Source organism: Podarcis liolepis (assembly GCF_965112155.1).
Source record: "Podarcis liolepis genome assembly, chromosome: 7".
Lineage (NCBI taxonomy): Eukaryota > Metazoa > Chordata > Lepidosauria > Squamata > Lacertidae > Podarcis > Podarcis liolepis.
In genome coordinates this window covers 6,790,788-6,808,054 of record NC_139561.1, presented here as the reverse complement: position 1 = coordinate 6,808,054, position 17,267 = coordinate 6,790,788, and the positions used below count along the sequence as shown (strand labels likewise).

Below are 17,267 nucleotides of genomic sequence, written 5' to 3'. Positions count from 1 at the left end.
CATCCTGGCTTTGCTCACGCTCATGTTTAGGACCTGTGGGAAGTCACTGAGCCCCCTTTTCTCATTTACAAACAAAAAGAACACGCAGAAACAAACAGTAGAACACAGGGGGAAACTGGCCTTTTTGTTTTATTTTTACCAAGCCTGGCTGGATTCTACAAGGCTGCAAATCATCCATAAGGGTGGCAAGAGGTCTAAGCTCCTCCTGTCAAGGTCCTATTTCTTGCAGCTGTGGGGAGAACCCAGAAGCTGGGCATTTGGGGGCGGCATGCACAGGCATTGCCATGCTCCTGGTGTGGAAAGGTGGAAGAATCACAGCTGTGAGCTGCCACTCTGGAGCAAGAAAAGGTTCTCCTGGCCGGTTCCAGAGTTCAGGCGCCATTATGCCCTCAGCTGTTGCGTCGTTTCCTGCAAAGGCACAATGCAAGGTGTCCTCTGTGGCACCACAGACTCCCAACGTCCCTCATTCCAGCAAACCGAGCATTTTTGGCCCAGCTGAGGCTCCTCCAGGGATCCTTGCCTGGCCCAAGTCACCAAAGTACACACCTGGGGCCATCCTGTATCTCCACAGGGGGGTGGTTCAGCTGTGAATGGGGACAAAGGACTCTTCATCAAGCCTCTGCAGGATCCGGCTCCGCAGGGCCTCATCCTCCACCTTCCGCCAGAGGAAGGCTCCACTCTGCAACGCCGGGGGCGCTTCATCCAGCCACCGTCCCTTGTCGCCTACAGCCGCCATGATGTTGAAACAGATCCCATCGCTCTGTCCAGGTTCCTTCCCAAGATGCTGGACCCCAAGCAGGCCTTGGATGCGGACGGGCACCTGGGGGTGTGGCAGGGAGTCCTGGAGTAGGCGCTGGATGGCCCCCAGGAGCCTGTGGCCCAGCTGTGAGGGAGCCAGGCCGCTTGTGGCCAGAGGAAGGCCCGGAGCCCCCGCTGTCCCCTGAAGCACCCACAAGTCGCCACTGCTGCCAACGCAGACAACCAGCAGGCGTTGGCAGATGAAGGCGCAAGGCAGCTCCACGGGCAGCGTTCGCGGGTGGGCCGGGCTGGCTTGGTACCGCAGAGCCAGCTCTATCAAGGGCAAGATGTCCCGGGAACGCAGAGGCAGGGAGGGCGTCTCCCTGTTCCACCACTGGGCCTGCAGGGATTCTGCGTCAGCTTCCTGAAGGGTCTTCAAGGCACCACCTGGAAGGGAGAAGATGCCTGGGGTTAGGTAGGAGTCGAGACAATTGTGCCATGTGTGTGCACCCACAAGGATGGATTTTCTTGGCTATATGCCAACCCGATCCAGGGTTCACTTTCCTTGGAATGCTCAGTGGAGACTGGTGTTTTTAGGATACATGTGAAGGCCATTACCTTGCAGAGAAACTTGTTTAGCAACCTCCTCTAATTAGACTGTAGCCCTCATTGGGTCCAAGACCCCAAGAATCAGAAGGGACTCATCCAGTCTGACCCCCACCCCCACTCCAAACACACTCCAGGTGTTCAGAAGTGGCCTTGGAACACAGCCACACCGGGACACCCTACTTCTTGCCCAGTTTAATGCTTTGTCCTTCACTGGGGAAAGGAAAAACACGGAGCCCCAGCTTTGAGAAGAGATTTGTATTTGCAAAGGCACTGTTAGGGCCCGGCACTTTTGCCCTGGGTCCCAGATCTCCTGCCATCTCCTGGGTCCCTTCTTAATAAGACTTACAGGGCTGGTGAAAATGCTGAAAGGCCCAAGGCCAGCGAGAACTCAGGCCAGTGGTTTCCACAGTGGGTGGTAATACCCCTTGGGGGGGAGGCGACAGGATTACCTGGGAGGATGCTAAGAGGCAATGGGGGGGGCGAGGGGGGCTGGAGGTGGGTCCCTCTGAGGCCACTGATGGCTTATTTAGGATTGACCAGGCTGGCACCTCAAGTGAAACATCTTCCTTACTTCGTATTTACTGCTCTTACTGCTTTCAAAGCTATTTTCTTTGGTTACATTTGTTCGTCTTTATGTTTCTAAATTATCACAAGTCGCCAGATAGCCAATTATTGCTAACAGCTATTAAATTTTCTTATAGTTACAGTACATCTGTGAAGCTTTGTGTATGTTTGGGAAGTACATAAATGCAGACATTTCATACTATAAATTTCCTTCATCTGTATGTTTTTGTTAGTAAGAATGTATAAAATACTTTTCATGCAAAATTCTTCGCTGTATATATTTTTAAGCTGCAATGTTGGATCAGAGCATGTGTTTATTTTTTTGAATAAATGTTTAACTAATTCTTACTGTTCTGAATTTTTTTGTATTCTCTTGCTTAGTGGGTGGTGCAAACTGCTGTTCTGGAGAATGCTTTCTATGGGATAGTACTGAAGAAGTTTTGGAAGCACTGCGACACAGATGGGCATCTCTGCATGCAAATCAACTTTTTGCTGGGTCTAGGAAGGCCCAGCAAGCTTCCTGCATTCCTCTGCTGCTGTTGCAACCCCCAGCTGGCTCTGCATCGAAGCAGGGCACCTCTTGCCAAGGGGATAACCCCGACCTCCCAACCCGCAGCTCCAAACCCCCTTGAGATGCGCCCGGGCCAGCACCGGTGGGTCGGGCGAGGAAGACGAAGCGGATCCAGGCGGGGCCCCTCTCCTCCACGGCCAGCAGGGTGAGGGGCTGGCACTGCAAGCCCGTCTCCTCTTGGACCTCCCTCCGCATGGCCTCCACGATGGTCTCCCGGGGCTCCATCCGCCCCGCCGGCAGGTACCACCGCCCGTGGCACTCCCGCTTGGCCTCCTGCATCATCAGCACTTCTCCCTGTTGGGCGAGGGGGCGAGGAAAGATATATAGACACATATACATTGTGGGAGGGGGGCTGTCCGGCCACCTGGACTCCGCCGCTCCCTGCCGGACCCCCGCCTCCGTGCGAGCGGGCTTGTGGATGCTGCAAAGCAATCTGGAAAGGATGCTTTGCAGCGTTGCTTGGCCTGGCGCGCCGTCGAGGGGCCAAGGCAAGCCAGCCGCGTCCAGCCTGGGGGTCCTGGGCAAGCGGGCAGCGCTGGGCAAAGAAAGGGAGAGAGAGGGGAGCGCCTCCCGCCACCCCCGAGAACAGCCGCAGCGTCAGTTTCTCCTCCCGTCCCGCAGCCGCACCTCCTCGTTGAGCAGGACGGCCAGGACGATGTAGCAGGTGTTCCTCCGCAGGCGCGCCGGCTCCAGATCGCGGCCCTGCGGCGGCGGCGGCGCCACCACCGGCCAGCCCCCGCCGCCCAGCACCGCCGCCACCTCCTCGTCCTCCGCCGCCGCCCCAAGCCCAGCCGCCAGCGAGGACATCCTCGCCAGGGGCGCGGAAGACGCGGGGACGGGGCGGGCGCGCGGAACTCTGCACGCGCTCAGGGGCTCGCTCGCTCGCGCCTGCTCCCGGGGCATGGGAGGCGGGGTGGAAGGAAGGCAGGCAGGAAGGAAGGAAGGAAGGAGAGCGGCTGCTCGGGCCGTTGAGGGGCGAGGCGATGGGGAAGGAGACGCCTCTCCCGCGCCAGCTGGCTGCTGCGCTCGCTTTCTGTTGGACAGGGACAGCGTCAATCGCCCGATGACATTGTGACGCGCAAGGTAGTCAGACGTTCAAAAAACAACAACACTGCTTCGCTCAGCTGGTCATCTCAGAGGAATCGAACATCAGAGGAGCCTGCAGGATCAGAGCAGCACCCTGATCTCACAGTGGCCAAACCTGCAAGAGCCCTCTTCCCTCCTGCGGTTTCCAGCAATTGACATTCAGAAGCATTTGCTGCCCATGAGCGAGGAGGCAGAGGATAGCCATCAGGGCTAGCAAGCCCTCGATACCCTCTCTTCCTCAAGGAATTTGTCTAATCTGCCGCACTTCATTTTATCCGTCATGAATCTTCCAACATTCAACTTCACTGGATGTCCAGGAGTTCCTAGTTTTCCTCCCTTATGAGAAAGGGAGAAAACATTTTCTCTACCAACTTTCTCCATGTCGTGCATTATTTCATAAATTTCTCTGTCACATCTCACTTGCCTTTTCTCTAAACACTCAAGTCCCAAGTGCCACTACCATTATGCACAGGGGAGTCTCCCAAGCCCCTGGATCATTTTGGCTGCCCTTTTCTGAACCTTTCCCAACTCTAGTGTCCTCTTTGAGGTGAGGCAACCAGAGCTGTACACATTATTGCAAGTACAGTCACACCTTAGATTTATTCAACAGCATTGTATCAGCAGCTTTGTTTTCATTTCCTTTGCTGATGATCCCTAGCACAGAACTTGTTTGTTTTTTTAGCCGCTTCACCATACACTGACTCATGCTGTCTACTATGACCCAAAGGTCTCATTCCTCGTGAGTCACTGCCAGTTCAGATCCCATGGTATATATGTGAAATTCAGATTTTTGGCCCCAACATGTATCACTTTACACTTGCTTGCATTACCTTGCTTTTGCCAATATAGTACCCATTATGTTGGACAAGGTCTTTTTGAAGCTCTTCATCATCTCTTTTAATGACCCTAAATGACTTATCATCAGCAAACTTGCCCACCTCACTGCTCATTCCTAACACTAGATCATTTATGATTATGTTAAAAAGCACAGTTCCCAATACTGGCCCTTGGGGGACTCTACTTCCTGCATCTCTCCATTCAGAGAACTATCAATTTATTCCTTCTTCACTTCCTGCAAGCTAACTAATTCCTGAACCACAAGAGGTCCTCTCCTCTTACCCCATGACTGCTAAACTTACTATGGAGAATTTAGTAAAGGACTTTGTCCACGTACAGTATCTCAACCATCTAGACCTCTATCTAGATGGCCTGTTGACACTCTCTAAGAGCTCTAATAGGTTTGTGAAACTGGACTTGCCCCTGCAGAAGCCATGCTGGTTCTGTAGGGCTTGTTCTTCTTGTTCTTCTGCTTGATTATATTATGCTTAACGATACTTTCCACCAGTTTTCACAAGGACAGATGCTAAGCTAATTGACCTTTAATTTGCAGGATGGTCCCTGGATCCCTTTTTAAAACTGAGCATTACATTGGCTAATTTCCAGTCCTCAGACATGGAGGCTGATCTGATGGTGAAGATACAAATTTTTGTTAGTTCAGTAATTCCACAACTGACTTCTCTGAGAATTCCCTGGGGCTTCAGCCACCAGGTGCAAAGGAAAAACTCCAGTTGCACCAAAACACAGCCAGTTCAAAGGAAGGAAGGGCTGCTGGGGGTCTTTTGTGGGAAAGGACACCTTGGGAGGCTTGATAGTGCCTAAATTCAGGACCTGGCTGAGCTTGGACATTAACCCTTTCTCCCACAAAGGGCTAGCTCAGAGCAATAGCAGGGCTAGCTCAGAGCAATAGCAGCCCAAATACTCTAGACACTAAAAGCACCTTCCTTAGATTTCTGATTTTATGGAATGGCCACCCCAGCCCACTGTATACTGTCATATCTTAGGCTCTATAAAATGGCAACCTCCCCTGTAGGGGAGGGGCAGCTGATAGGTCTATGCAGCAGAGATAAAACAGTTAAGAGGAGAACGTGGAAGGTGAGTAGCATTAGACAGCCAATAAATGGCTCTTAGAAACTGCATGGCTACTGAGCAGGGCCTGACAACCCCATTTCGCGAACTCACCACCACAGGAGCCAGCGATGTGAGCACACTCCTCCCTTCAGTATTTCACTACTCCTACTCCATCAAGATGGGCAGGTAGGGAGCCCCTCCACCCTCCACCCCTACTTAAAAGGTCAATACTGGCCTGGAATGCTTCTTTCATTAGCTCTTAAGCTAATGTTCCCCTTCACACACACATTCTGCTTTTTAAGATGAGCAATATAAGGTCTAATAAAAATGCATTTATTTAATATACAAAACTTACAAATGCACTTAGGTCAAGGTCCTAGCTAGTGATAGTGTTCAAGTAGACATGCCAGTGTTTTCACCGGTGGTGGAGAGGGGGAACCTCAGCGGAATAAGAAACCTGAGATGTAAGCAGCTACAAGGAAAGTGGGGGGAGAGAGGCTGTTTTCTTCTTTGGTATCTCACCACTGCACCCCAATCCGAAGTGCAAATGCTGTAGAAGTGCACTAAGCTCAATCTGGGGCACCCATCTTCAAAGCAGCCAAGTGTCCAGACAAGAAAAATGGTACCCAGATTCTTGGAGTCTAATACTTCCCCCAACAAACAGCTCTTCCACCCCTGGCATTTAAAAAGGCAAGTCTGCTTATGGCACAGTATTCTTGTGTCAAAAAGGGCATTTGTAGTGAAAGGGAAAGAGAGAGATACCTCCCCTTCCTGTAGGCACATCATGTGGGCAGGATATCTGACAGGCAGCAAGTACAGAGAGGAAGGTGGCCACCAGTCATAATCAAGGCACCACTTTGAGACAAGGAGGGGAGGGTGCCCTGAGAGCCAGCTTGCAGTGTGGGTGGTAGCTGTACAGTACACAAGGCTTCACATTGCCAGGACGTGGTATGTTTCAAACCCATCTCCCTCCACAACCAAGCTGTGAAGCACTGCAGTCATCGCTGTCCCAAGCTGTTCCAAGTGCCAGCATTTGCAAACAAGGCTTCCCTGCGGACAAGCCTAACAGATCGGATCAGCCACCTTCTTCCTGGGGCGACTTCGCGGGACCCGAGCCGAGCCCTGCAGAGGAGGACAAAGTGTGAGTGTTCTGGCATGCAGACCCCAGCCTCGGATACAAGAGCTGAAAGGGTGGGGGCCGGGGTTGCAACCTCTCCCTTTGCCAGCACAAGCCAGGGCACTTCCCAGGCTGTGCCCACCACCCAAGGGTCTCACCTCTTTGACAGGCGACTTCTTCTTCACCATGCGGAGGCTCTGGGTCCTGGCCAGCGGCTTGGAAATCAAAGCCTTCCTGCTGTGGCCCCTTACGCCAGCAGAGAGCTCAGAGTCTGACCAGCACTCCTCTTCGTTGCTGTCAGAGCCCAGCTCTTGAGGAGATGCCCTGTGTCCTATGAAACAACCAAGAGTGGTAGGCAAGGAAGGCTGGAGTTTTTCTCATGCCTGTTTTAACACCAAACAACTTGCACTTTTAAATGTAGATACAGCTGCAACAGGAGCCCAGGAAGTTAGAGGGGGAGGGTCTTCTTTCCCCCTTGCAATTGCTGGTGATGCAGGGGGAGGGAAAGGAGCAAACTGGTACACCAGTTATTGTTGGATTGTCATCTGCCCCAGTCAACACAGCCAATGGTCAAACACCCTTCCCATGTGTTGTTCATGTGACAGAAACAGTGGCAAGCTCTCTGTCTACTCCCTCCCTGCCATGCATTCTATGACTGTCTTCCATGTCACTTCTTGCTCGCCTTTTCTCCAAACTAAAAAGTCACAAACATGGCAAGCTTTCCTTAGAGGGGAGTTGCTCCTCCACCCCCTTGATCATTGTGGATGCCAGCAGTTCCAAGCATTTTCTGGGCTTGCTCACCTATTGGCCTCCGGCGGAGCTCCTGTTCCTCCAGGTACAGGGGATCAGAGTAATGCACAGGAGCCGTGTCTGGGATGGAACGCAGGTCCTGCATGCTGAAGCTACGCAAATGCCCGGCCAGGGCCCCTTGACTCTGAACAAGGGGAGACAAAGGGAGGAATGAAGCAGAGAGCTTGTATGCAAACAAAAGTCCACGTTCAAAGGCAGCTCATTCCCCAATGACAAGAAAAGCTTTGCTTCCAAAAATCTTTCCTGGAGGTAATTTTTCTCCCACTATGGAGAAGAAACCAGCATGATATGGACACTGCTCCTTGCTCCAATTGTGCTTGGGGAAGATGAAAGGAATACATAGGGTTAAACAGAGCTGACAGACAAGAGGACTGAGCAGAGAGAATTGCCATGGTTAGTGATGTCACATGAGACAAGCTAACCCAGATATTTAGAATGATGACGTGTTTCTAGTTTACTGCTGGTTTTAATTTTTGGATGTTTTAATTGCTTTTACTGTTTTATTCTTTTTGTAAACCGCTTTGAGGTTTTCTGAAATTAAGCAGTATATACATTTTATGAAATAAATTTAATAAATAATGAGGAATGAGACAAAGAGGGGTGTCCTGTGCCAAGGGAGGGGGACACAACTGATAAATGACTCCCAAAAGCAGAATTCCCTCAAATCCCCTTTGGCAGGACCTTCTTAAAGAGTGTGCAGAATGCGAGGCAATCCACAGCTGCAGCCATACAGGGATATTTCTAAACATCCCCACCTCCACAAGCAGAGGTCTGTTTCAGAGGCATCCAGAGAAGGAACCAGCCCAAGCTGGGAAGCGTAATCCTGCTCAAAGGCCTAAGCATCTGCCTCGGGGCCACACTCCCAGTAAGAGCTGGGAGTAAGCCCAATTTTGTTCTACATTCATGTGGATTATTAAAATGAGGTCACCCTACCAGCTCCTTCCCACAGGTGGCAAAGCTTATTGCAGGCAGTATCTGGTCAACTGGGAAGGGCAACTGAGTCCAGAGAACTACCCAGATTCTGGCTGGTTACATCTCAGTCAGCTGGGGTGAGAGGTTTGCATAGCATGCTTCAACCACCCTCCATGGCCTGGCAATGCTGAGCTGGGAACTGGCAAGGCCACAGGGGGCTTTAGTGCAACAGACAAAGCCTCCAGGGCTGCTGCTTGTTGCCCAAGCTAGCCTGCCACCCCATCCCCTTCTTAGCCAATATGCAGAGGAAACGTGGTTACTTTTGCTGCAGCTTGGGCAGCAGCTGTGGCTGCAACATTGAGGCTCTTCTTCCCAAAGCTCAGGAGTGTCTCGTAGCCACGCTCCTGGGCTTGAAGGATGAGCTGATCAATTTCCTGCAGGGAAAGAGGAAGAGGAAGAGGAAGATTGCATGAAATGCACATGACTCTGGCAGAACTAAATAAACAATAGGCAAACCACATTGAAGGCTGGAACCTTTGGTGACCAAAACCTCCATGCATGTAGTAACTCCCACAGAGACGCTTCCAGAAATCCTTTGCTCATCCAGAACTGGACGGAAAAATGAAGGAGTGGCTCACCTGGTGCCAGACCCCTGAATGCCTCCCCCCTTCCCTGAAGCGGACAGTCTGTTCCAGGATTACTCTCACCTTTTCCTTGTGGGATAATGTGGGATGTACAAATTTGCGGTACAGCCAGCTAGCCCCCCTTGTGTATGGAGACAACAGCCAGATGACAAATCCCATTTTGATCTCATAGTAGAAGGGGAACCTGTTCAGAAGAAAACACAGTTGTGAGACCAGGGAGCGGGTGGGCTTTGGGATCTTTTCTGTTCAACAGCGGACATGTCTATGTAGTTCATTGAAACAAGGGGGTGGGGAGAGAGGGAGAGGGAGAACGGCAACTCACCAGGAAATGAAAGTATCTGCGAGGGTCTCTGTGGCCATGAAGAGGGCAAACACGATCCAATACATCATCCAGCGGACCTGCCAAGTCACCAGGAAGTGTTAGGTCCCTCCTAGTCAATGAGATGCAAATGCCCGGGGAAACCCTGCCCTGCTACGGAGAAACTGGTCTCCGGTGGCACCCAAATCTTCAGCTCTCGATGTGGAATTGCACCATGGACACACAGTACGTCAACAAAGGTAAAGAGACACCAGCCACAATATTGACTGTCCCCCATCTAACTTTGGTTTATTAATCATCATGACAAGTGTGTCTTCCAAGCCGCAAGTGTCTTTAATTTGGAGAGCCACAATCATGGTCCCCGGGCTGAGAAGAACATAGGGGCATATAAGAAGAGCCTGCTGGATCAGGCCAATGGCCCATCTTGTCCAGTGGCTGACCAGACGCCCCAGTGGAAAACCCCCAAGCAGGATTCGAGTGCAAGAGCCCTTTCCCCTCCTGCAGTTTCCAGCAACTGGTATTCAGAAGCATTGTGGCCTCCAACTGCAGAGGCAGAGCGTAGCCACCATGGCTAGTAGCCATTAATAGCCCACTTCTTGATGAAGTTGTCTAATCCAGTTTTGAAGACATCTACGTTGGTGGCCATCATTGCTTCCTGTGGGAGGGAGTTCCATAGTCTAACTTTGCGCTTGCATTAAGAAGTCCTTCCTTTTGTCTGTCCTGAATCTTTCAACATTTAGCTTCATTGGATGTCCACCAGTTCTAGAAGGCCCTGCCCCAGCCACCCACTGCACCTCAGGCAAGAAGAGGGACAGACAGCAAGACCCCTGAGGAGGAGCATCATGTGGGAGAAGACCACACAAAGGGAAGTCATTCAGTGCCACTTGTAGTTCCCAAATGTCCAAATGTAGTCCTCAGGGCAGCCCCACAAAAAGTGCATAGTGCTCAATGCCACAGCTGAGAACAAATGTCCCTGGCTCTGGAAAGCAGAGCACCTGGCTGCTTTAGCCAGGCACTGTGGGAAATACATTTGTTTTATTTCTGCAATAGCCCTGGGCACTGTGGCTACAGAAGAATCTGCCCACTCTTGAAGCCACTCATGAACACTCACAGTCCTGAGATGGCATCAACCCACAGCTTGACTCAACTGCAGTGGACCCTCGAGTTATGTACTGCTCTAGATACGTAACTTTTGGGTTGTGAACGCTGCAAACCCGGAAGTGTATACTTCCGGGTTTCACCATGCACGCATGTGCAGAAGCGCTCTGCGCACCACACGCATACGCAGAAGCGCTCTATCACGCCACATGTGTGCACAGAAGTGGCGCCTCCAATTACGGACTTTTCAGGTTAATTATGGACCCCCCAGAATGAATTTAATTCGTATCCGGAGAGTCCACTGTACTGTATTCAGAATCTGAGGGTTACTTCAGTCTTCTCCCCCCCCCCCTGCCCCCACACCACTTACATATTCCCGGATATTTTTCGTTTTCACAGCCTTGTAGGAAGCATAGGCAGGGTAGAGCATCCCAAGCACCAGCCTGTAACGGAAAGGGGGCGTCAGGAAAGCAGGCCAGCACCGGTACAATCCAGCTAGGATCCACAGGCACCACTGCATCGCATAGCGCTGCACCTTGGCCTTTGCGGCCTCCATGGCTGCCCCAGAGAATATGCTATTCCGACCCTGGGGCATGGCAAGAAGGGTGCAAGAGGCCTCCAAGCACCAGGCAGGCAGCCGACTGCACTGAGCAGCTCAGGCACTCTCAAGGATTATTTCTGGGGCCTTCTCCCTCCTACACACATGCCTTGGGTTGCTCAATGAGAGGTGGGACCGGCTCAACAAGCTCCTCAGCCAGGCCTTCCTTGGCTGCTGGGTGTAAACAAAAGGGCAGTTGGAGACATAAACCTCAAGCCCCTCCAGGAGCCTCCAAGACAGGAAGCCCAGCTCAGTCCCCCATGAAATCTAAGGATCTCCCCAGCCCCTGACTCAAAACTGCAGGAATGTTGTGTAGAGCATTCCACCATCTTGCTGGCACCATAACATATATGGAAACAGGGAATATTTGATCAGGGTTACCATAGCTCAGTAGAAGAGTACCTGGTTGTGCACAGAAGGGACTAGGTTCATTCTCCAGCATTTGCAGGGTAGTTTGGGAAAGATCTTTCTCTAAGATGCTGAAGATCCCCTGCCAGGCAATTCTGAACAAGATGGACCAATGGTCCAACTCAGTATAAGGCAACAGCATTTCTGAGGAAGGAGCTCTACACAACCAATCAACCATTGTAGAGGGTTGGGTTAGATGACCCTGGCGGTCCCTTCCAACTCTACAATTCTATGATTCTGAATCGATGGGATGCTTCTGGAACTATTGATGGCATGCCTGAAAAGATTCAGTTCCCCAGTCTGGAGCCCTTGAAATGTTCTGGATCACAGCTCTCATCGGCTCCCCCTGCTGTGCTCCCACTCTATGGGCCACGCTGGCTGAATCTGATGAAAAGACATCTGGAAGGCACCAGGTTCAAGAAGCATACAATAGCAAAGACTGAAAGAAACTGAGGGCCATTAGTCTGCAGTTAAGCAAAACTGAGGCAGGTTATATTTAAGAAAAATAGCGGCAGGGAGGCTGAACAATTGTTTACTGAGAAAGATGAGCAAGCAATATCTTGAAACTACAAGGGTGAAGATTTAGAACTTTATAAAAAAAAATTAAAAAATTGTCCAGTAGCACCTTAGAGACCAACTAAGTTTGGTCTTGGTATGAGCTTTCATGTGCATGCCGACAATAATAATAATAATAATAATAATTTTATATTTCTACTGCGTCAGACCAACACAGCTACCTACCAGGATTTAGAACTTGCAAGATTTAAGCTGTAATGTTTATGGTGCATCTGAGTTTCTCTGCATCAGAGAAGCCCAGCATTATGTGGCTCCTTCCACACTAGCATGACTCCTCTCTTAAGGATGCAAAGCTGGGGGTCATAGACTTAGAGGAATTGGGTCATCTAATCCAGCCTCCTGGTGCTGACTCAATTCAGAACCACTATGTGCAGCTTGTGAGACACCAGAAGAAAACCCGACTACCACAGGAGTCAAGTGCAAAATGGCCCTTAGCATTTTGCCAGTTGTGCAACCAGGGAGGAGAGGGCATGTCTTGTCATGCCTTGCATTCAGCACTCAAAGAGCATAATATGGCTTGTCATGTCTTGCATTCAGGACTCAAAGAGCATAATATAACCTTTGGCTCCTTTGAGAAAAGACCAAGTTTATCGGTGGAGCTGAAGGAACATTGCAAGTTTCAAGAAACCAGCATCAAGTTTTAGGTGCCCAGAGGGCCCCCAACCACTCTGTCAAACCGGAGGATTATAAAGGAAATAAAAATTAAAGGGGAAAAGGTCTCTATTGCTAAAGAAAGGGAAAATGCTCCATTGTCTCTGTTCTTTCCACAGATCTGCAACTGAATGGCATCCATGCCCTTGGCACAGCACCCGACTCCCACACTGCCTACAGCCCTGACTCAATTGCATGAGAGTTATTCATGCCAAGCCTCCAGAACACACTTCCTCAATGGGCACCCTTGTTACACATACACTTGGCCTGGCGCTAAAGGCATCCCACAAGCATCCAAGTTACACTCCATCACCGAACCAGAGTGCATCTAAAACAGCAGCGTTCCACAAGTGGAAGTGCACAAACTTTTTATTAATCTTAATTAGATTTTTTTGCAATGCGTTTTAATGTCTTTTACAGCCCTGGGACCTTAGGAGGAAGGGCAGGCAATAAACTGAAGTAATAATAATAAATAATAATAATGTAGTATTATAATGTGTTTTGGGGGGTGCTCCATGGCGTCTGGGAGCCAGGGTGCCACTCAAAGCGCTCATCGTTTTCTCTCTGGAGATGAACCCCACCCGCCAAGCTGGAGAGAACAACGGGGCGAGGCGCCTCCATTTACCAGCCCAAGTTTCTAGTCCTCTGGATGGGCATGAACTAAAAAGGAGGCGCAGTTCCAGTCCCATTAGCTGCCATCCCACCCACCGACCGAGCTGCCTCAGGCTCCTACACTGGACTGGCTCCTTCTGCTGTCGGACGAAAGACCCCCCCCCTCCCCGTGACCCCTTCGCCCAGGGCTGAACCCTCGCAGCTTCGCCTCACGGAAACGCCGCGGGGCCCCCCAGAGGCCATCCAGTCGACCCACCACCAGCTCCCGAACGCAGCCCAACTCACACCACGACGCGGTACAGGGCCCAGGAGATCATGGCCAGGGCCGCCGGGGCCCCGGAGGCGCCTCTGCTTCCTCCGCCTGCGCCGCCTCAGCCAAGGATGCCCCGACCCCGCGGCGGGCGGCGGCAACAGGTGCGGCGACCTCCCCTCGCCAGCCGTTTGAATGTTGGTGCCGGTGCGCACGCGCGGCCCCCTCGCGCACCAACGGCTCTGCCTGCCTCCCGATAGGCTGCCCTGGGCCCCGCCCCTTGCGGGCGGGCGAATTAGGAGTCAGAGAGAAGACGGCGGTTGCTGCCCCTTAGTGGGGCTGGCGGCTGCTCCCCTTCCGCCCTCTCTGACTGGCTTGAGGAGATCTAAGGAGCAGGAGGGAGAGTCGCTTCCGGCCTCTTCCGCCAGCTTGGGGCCCTCTCTAGGCGTTTTGGGACTACCACTCCCGTCAGCCCCAGGAGGCGATCCTTCCGGTCCGGGTGTTTCCTAACCGCCGAAGAGGCTGATGGGAGTGGTAGTCCAAAACATCCCTGCTTCTTTTATTTTCTTGTATTAGAGTTTGCACTACAGTTTGAATTCTATGGAGTTCTAAGAATTTATATAGAAGAACGCATACCAAAAAATGCAGCACCTAGCAAAGTACATTACAATTGCTACAAAAGACAGAAAAATCATTAATTGATCAGCCAGAACCACCAGCAATTTTCATGGGGCTCCGTGTTCAGCAGGGACTGGCAACTTGAATAAAATATTGGGAGGTTGGTTCCTATGTTGTTGAGGGAGGAAAATTTGGGAATCCGCGTTCTAGGTCAAGGCTGTCATCACTCAGGTAGTAGTAGTAGTGAGGCATCTAATCATAAGCCTGCATTTTATTAATGTTTGATCAGGGCTTGTATATCAAAGAGAGCTTAAAGATTTTCAAATGTTTCATGCCAGGCAGAAGATCAGCTGCTTAGAGAACCTTGGCAATGTTTTCCTCCTAGACAAGGGGCCCCTTGATTTATAGCAGAAAACAATTCTCAAAGTCGTAAAAAGGGGGAATTACAGGCTGAGAGTGAGGACACTGACCCTACATGTTACAGAAGATAAAAAAAGGCAGAGATAAACATAATTAGGAATGAGTAAATAGTAAAATAATACCAATGTGCCTCCCAGTAAAATGAGCCAGATCTTCTTCCTAAGGCCAAGAGCAATGGAGAAGCATCTAGCTGGCAGAAAGAGAGCATTTTTGGGAAGTCTTTTCTAAAGCTGTTTCTTTCTTAAACTGAGAGAGTTAAAGGGCAATAAATGTTGGGAAGAGCTAATGGGAAAAGCAGCTGGCTGAAGGGGGGGTGTAAACTGAAGAGGCTTCTTTTGAAGCTGTTTTTTACCGAGTTCCTTTTTTACTTTACAAAGGCCTTATTCCTTTTAAAAGGCTACCTATGTTATGTATTAAATATATTGGCTTAAATGTAATTATGCAAAGGATTTAAGAAATGCTAGATTCTTATTTCATATAGTTGTAAGAGTTGTATTTATCCTGAAATTAAGTCAGCCACCAGCCTAGCCCCCCTGCCAGACAGGAGACGCCATCGAGCACTCCTGATATATAGTTGTCAGGCATTTGTTTAGAAACCTTCAAATGAAGGAGATCTTTTCAATGTTGATGTGAACTCAAGATCCTTGACATATGTTTAAGATAAAAATTTAAGATTAACCATTTGTTTTAGAAGGCAATAGGGCAAGGAGGGCAAGAGGTGAGCTGGTAATTAAGATTCCTTGTTGAGACACATGTAAGATATATTACTACTTATTTGTCATTTATAGATGTAACAATATATAGCTCTTTGTGTTCCATATAAGGACAGGAGGATATGGGTGTATCTTTTGTGATTGGTTCTAGCAAACAACCAATAGGAATTTCAACCAGGCTGATTGGACAGAGGCAGCCACAGGAGGAGCAAAGGGGGCTGGATTAAGGGAATATAAGTGCTGGCCATAATGGCAGGAGCCCAGGCCAGAGCTTGGTAACCATATACCACTGTGCCTCTCATTTATTTGTCTGACAAATAAATTATTATTTTAATTTCTCTATTGCTGCGTTGAATATTTCATTCCAGCTAAGCGTTAACCACAAGCAGGGTGCTACAGTAGTAGTAGTAATAATAATAATTATTATTATTATTATTTATTTATTTATTTATACCCCGCCCATCTGGCTGGGTTTCCCCAGCCACTCTGGGCGGCTTCCAACAAAACACTAAAATACAATAAGGTATTAAACATTAAAATCTTCCCTAAACAGGGCTGCCTTCAGATGTCTTCTAAGAGTTTGGTAGTTATTTTTCTCTTAATAGTAGGAGATCTCGAACTCTGAGAGTTCAATAGGCCAATATTAAGAAAGGAGGGTTTATGTTTCCGTAGTTCCATCTCTCTCATTTGGCAACATAGGATCAGAATGTCAATAAGTCGTAGAGTTGTAGAGTCGTGGGTCATGTTACAGAAAATAGGGCTCCACCGTACACAATCTCTATGACATTATTCCTTGTTTAAAAGGACCACATTTCCCCTTTAAACCAGAACTTTACAATCAGTGTTTTCACATGCACAACAGTTCCCCCTGCTGGAGTGTTTTGCTGCTTGGAAAGAATCAATTTATAACTCTCATATTTGTAAATAAGATTTTTTATTAATGAATAATGTGTTTTATGAATGATACTCCTGCCTTTTCTTCTCTTAGAGATATCCCACAAGGCAGCAGATGTTTAGGATCAGACTTCTCCTTCTCCTAGATGGTCAACCTTCCCAGGTTGAAAAGTTCCACCTGCCCCTCACCTCCCTGTAGAGCATGTGCAGAAACCGCCTTCTTGACCATTGGACCCACTATTGGTCTTGTCCACTCAATCTGCCAGAGCCTGTTTTTGCATGCAGGGGAAGTCTCTAAATCATTGAGGGTTTGAGACCTATCAGCTACCCCCACCTGGTTTAGCTGGCCAATCAGCCAAAACATCTCAGTGAGCATAAAAGTGGGCCATGTTTGGTTCATATCTGACCTTGGCAGTCACCTTTGTAGTCAGATAGTCAGGAACTCCTAAATGGGCTGCAGATAGGTCATTCATTGGTAGGTTGGGTACTTGTCAACAAAATAATGAGTGAGACCTGTCAAACTTAGGTCTTGTGCATCAGTAAGAGAAAAACGAACCCAGATAAATACAGTATCTAAAAAAAGTAGATACAGTATGTCAGGAAGATGAATGGCAGACCTGGATGGGCTATTTACAATGTATCATGATGGACAAGTTGGAAAAACATGTAACCTTTGCATGCTCCAGTTTTTGCTGGACACTTTATGAAGTTTTAAAAGTTGTTCCCCACTTTGTTTAGGGCTCTTCTTCTTCCTTTTGTTGGAGAAGGGAGAGACACTGCTGCAAGAGATCAGTAAAGACCAGGTTTAAAGAGCCTGCCTTCCTTTCTTTTACCTGATTGTCATCTCTGTTTTGTTTCTCTGACCAAGAGTGGACCTTGGGAGATCCCACATCTCTCGAAAGGGGGTTTGGCTGTAAAAGCAAACCCCAATTTCCACAGCACCCTGCAATACAGGAATCACAGCAAAATAATATATAATGGAGAGGCCTCCCAAATAGAAAGGACAACACCCTTTGCCTAATGCTGACCCCCAAAAGAAGGCAGGGGGGAGGGGGGAAGAGGTGTTTTCCCCCCCATGTGAATACAACATTACTTGACATGACAGTTCAAGGCAAAATCAACACCAGCTTCCAGACAGTTAATGAAGAAAG

At 49.4% G+C, this 17,267-nt stretch overlaps 2 protein-coding genes and 1 long non-coding RNA gene across 5 annotated transcripts in view; 1 reads left to right on the top strand and 2 right to left on the bottom strand.

The window, feature by feature from the left end:
• Window positions 1-17,267, top strand: part of LOC310711985 — a 129,478-nt gene that overhangs the window by 31,663 nt on the left and 80,548 nt on the right. The gene's annotated exons all lie outside the window — the stretch shown is intronic.
• Window positions 104-3,462, bottom strand: NUDT18 (nudix hydrolase 18). Its single transcript, XM_083514371.1, has 3 exons — window positions 3,110-3,462; window positions 2,563-2,776; window positions 104-1,185 (listed from the first exon to the last, which is right to left on the bottom strand). The coding sequence occupies exons 1-3, from the start codon at window positions 3,383-3,385 to the stop codon at window positions 581-583; spliced, it is 1,095 nt and encodes a 364-aa protein (XP_083370497.1). The 5' UTR covers window positions 3,386-3,462; the 3' UTR covers window positions 104-580.
• Window positions 5,789-13,834, bottom strand: REEP4 (receptor accessory protein 4). Of its 3 annotated transcripts, none has more exons than XM_083514417.1 (8): window positions 13,507-13,834; window positions 10,747-10,819; window positions 9,282-9,358; window positions 9,023-9,143; window positions 8,636-8,749; window positions 7,395-7,527; window positions 6,752-6,924; window positions 5,789-6,598 (listed from the first exon to the last, which is right to left on the bottom strand). In XM_083514417.1, exons 1-8 carry the CDS (start codon window positions 13,536-13,538, stop codon window positions 6,539-6,541), a joined length of 783 nt encoding a protein of 260 aa, XP_083370543.1. In that variant the 5' UTR covers window positions 13,539-13,834; the 3' UTR covers window positions 5,789-6,538. The 3 variants fall into 3 exon arrangements, with proteins under 3 accessions (XP_083370543.1, XP_083370542.1, XP_083370541.1); XM_083514416.1 differs by lacking the exon at window positions 13,507-13,834 and adding an exon at window positions 12,124-12,247; XM_083514415.1 differs by lacking the exon at window positions 13,507-13,834 and having other exon boundaries at window positions 10,747-11,947.

Excerpts from the sequence above, each read along its gene's own strand:
- NUDT18 (XM_083514371.1), bottom strand. The coding sequence starts at position 3,385 with ATGCCCCGGGAGCAGGCGCGAGCGAGCGAGCCCCTGAGCGCGTGCAGA. Across the intron at positions 2,777-3,109 it reads CCGTCCTGCTCAACGAGGAG|GGAGAAGTGCTGATGATGCA; the intron begins GTGCGGCTGCGG and ends CTCGCCCAACAG. Across the intron at positions 1,186-2,562 it reads CTTCCTCGCCCGACCCACCG|GTGGTGCCTTGAAGACCCTT; the intron begins GTGCTGGCCCGG and ends TCTCCCTTCCAG.
- REEP4 (XM_083514415.1), bottom strand. The coding sequence starts at position 10,971 with ATGCCCCAGGGTCGGAATAGCATATTCTCTGGGGCAGCCATGGAGGCC. Across the intron at positions 9,144-9,281 it reads GCAGATACTTTCATTTCCTG|GTTCCCCTTCTACTATGAGA; the intron begins GTGAGTTGCCGT and ends TCTTCTGAACAG. Across the intron at positions 6,599-6,751 it reads AGAAGTCGCCTGTCAAAGAG|GGCTCGGCTCGGGTCCCGCG; the intron begins GTGAGACCCTTG and ends CCTCCTCTGCAG.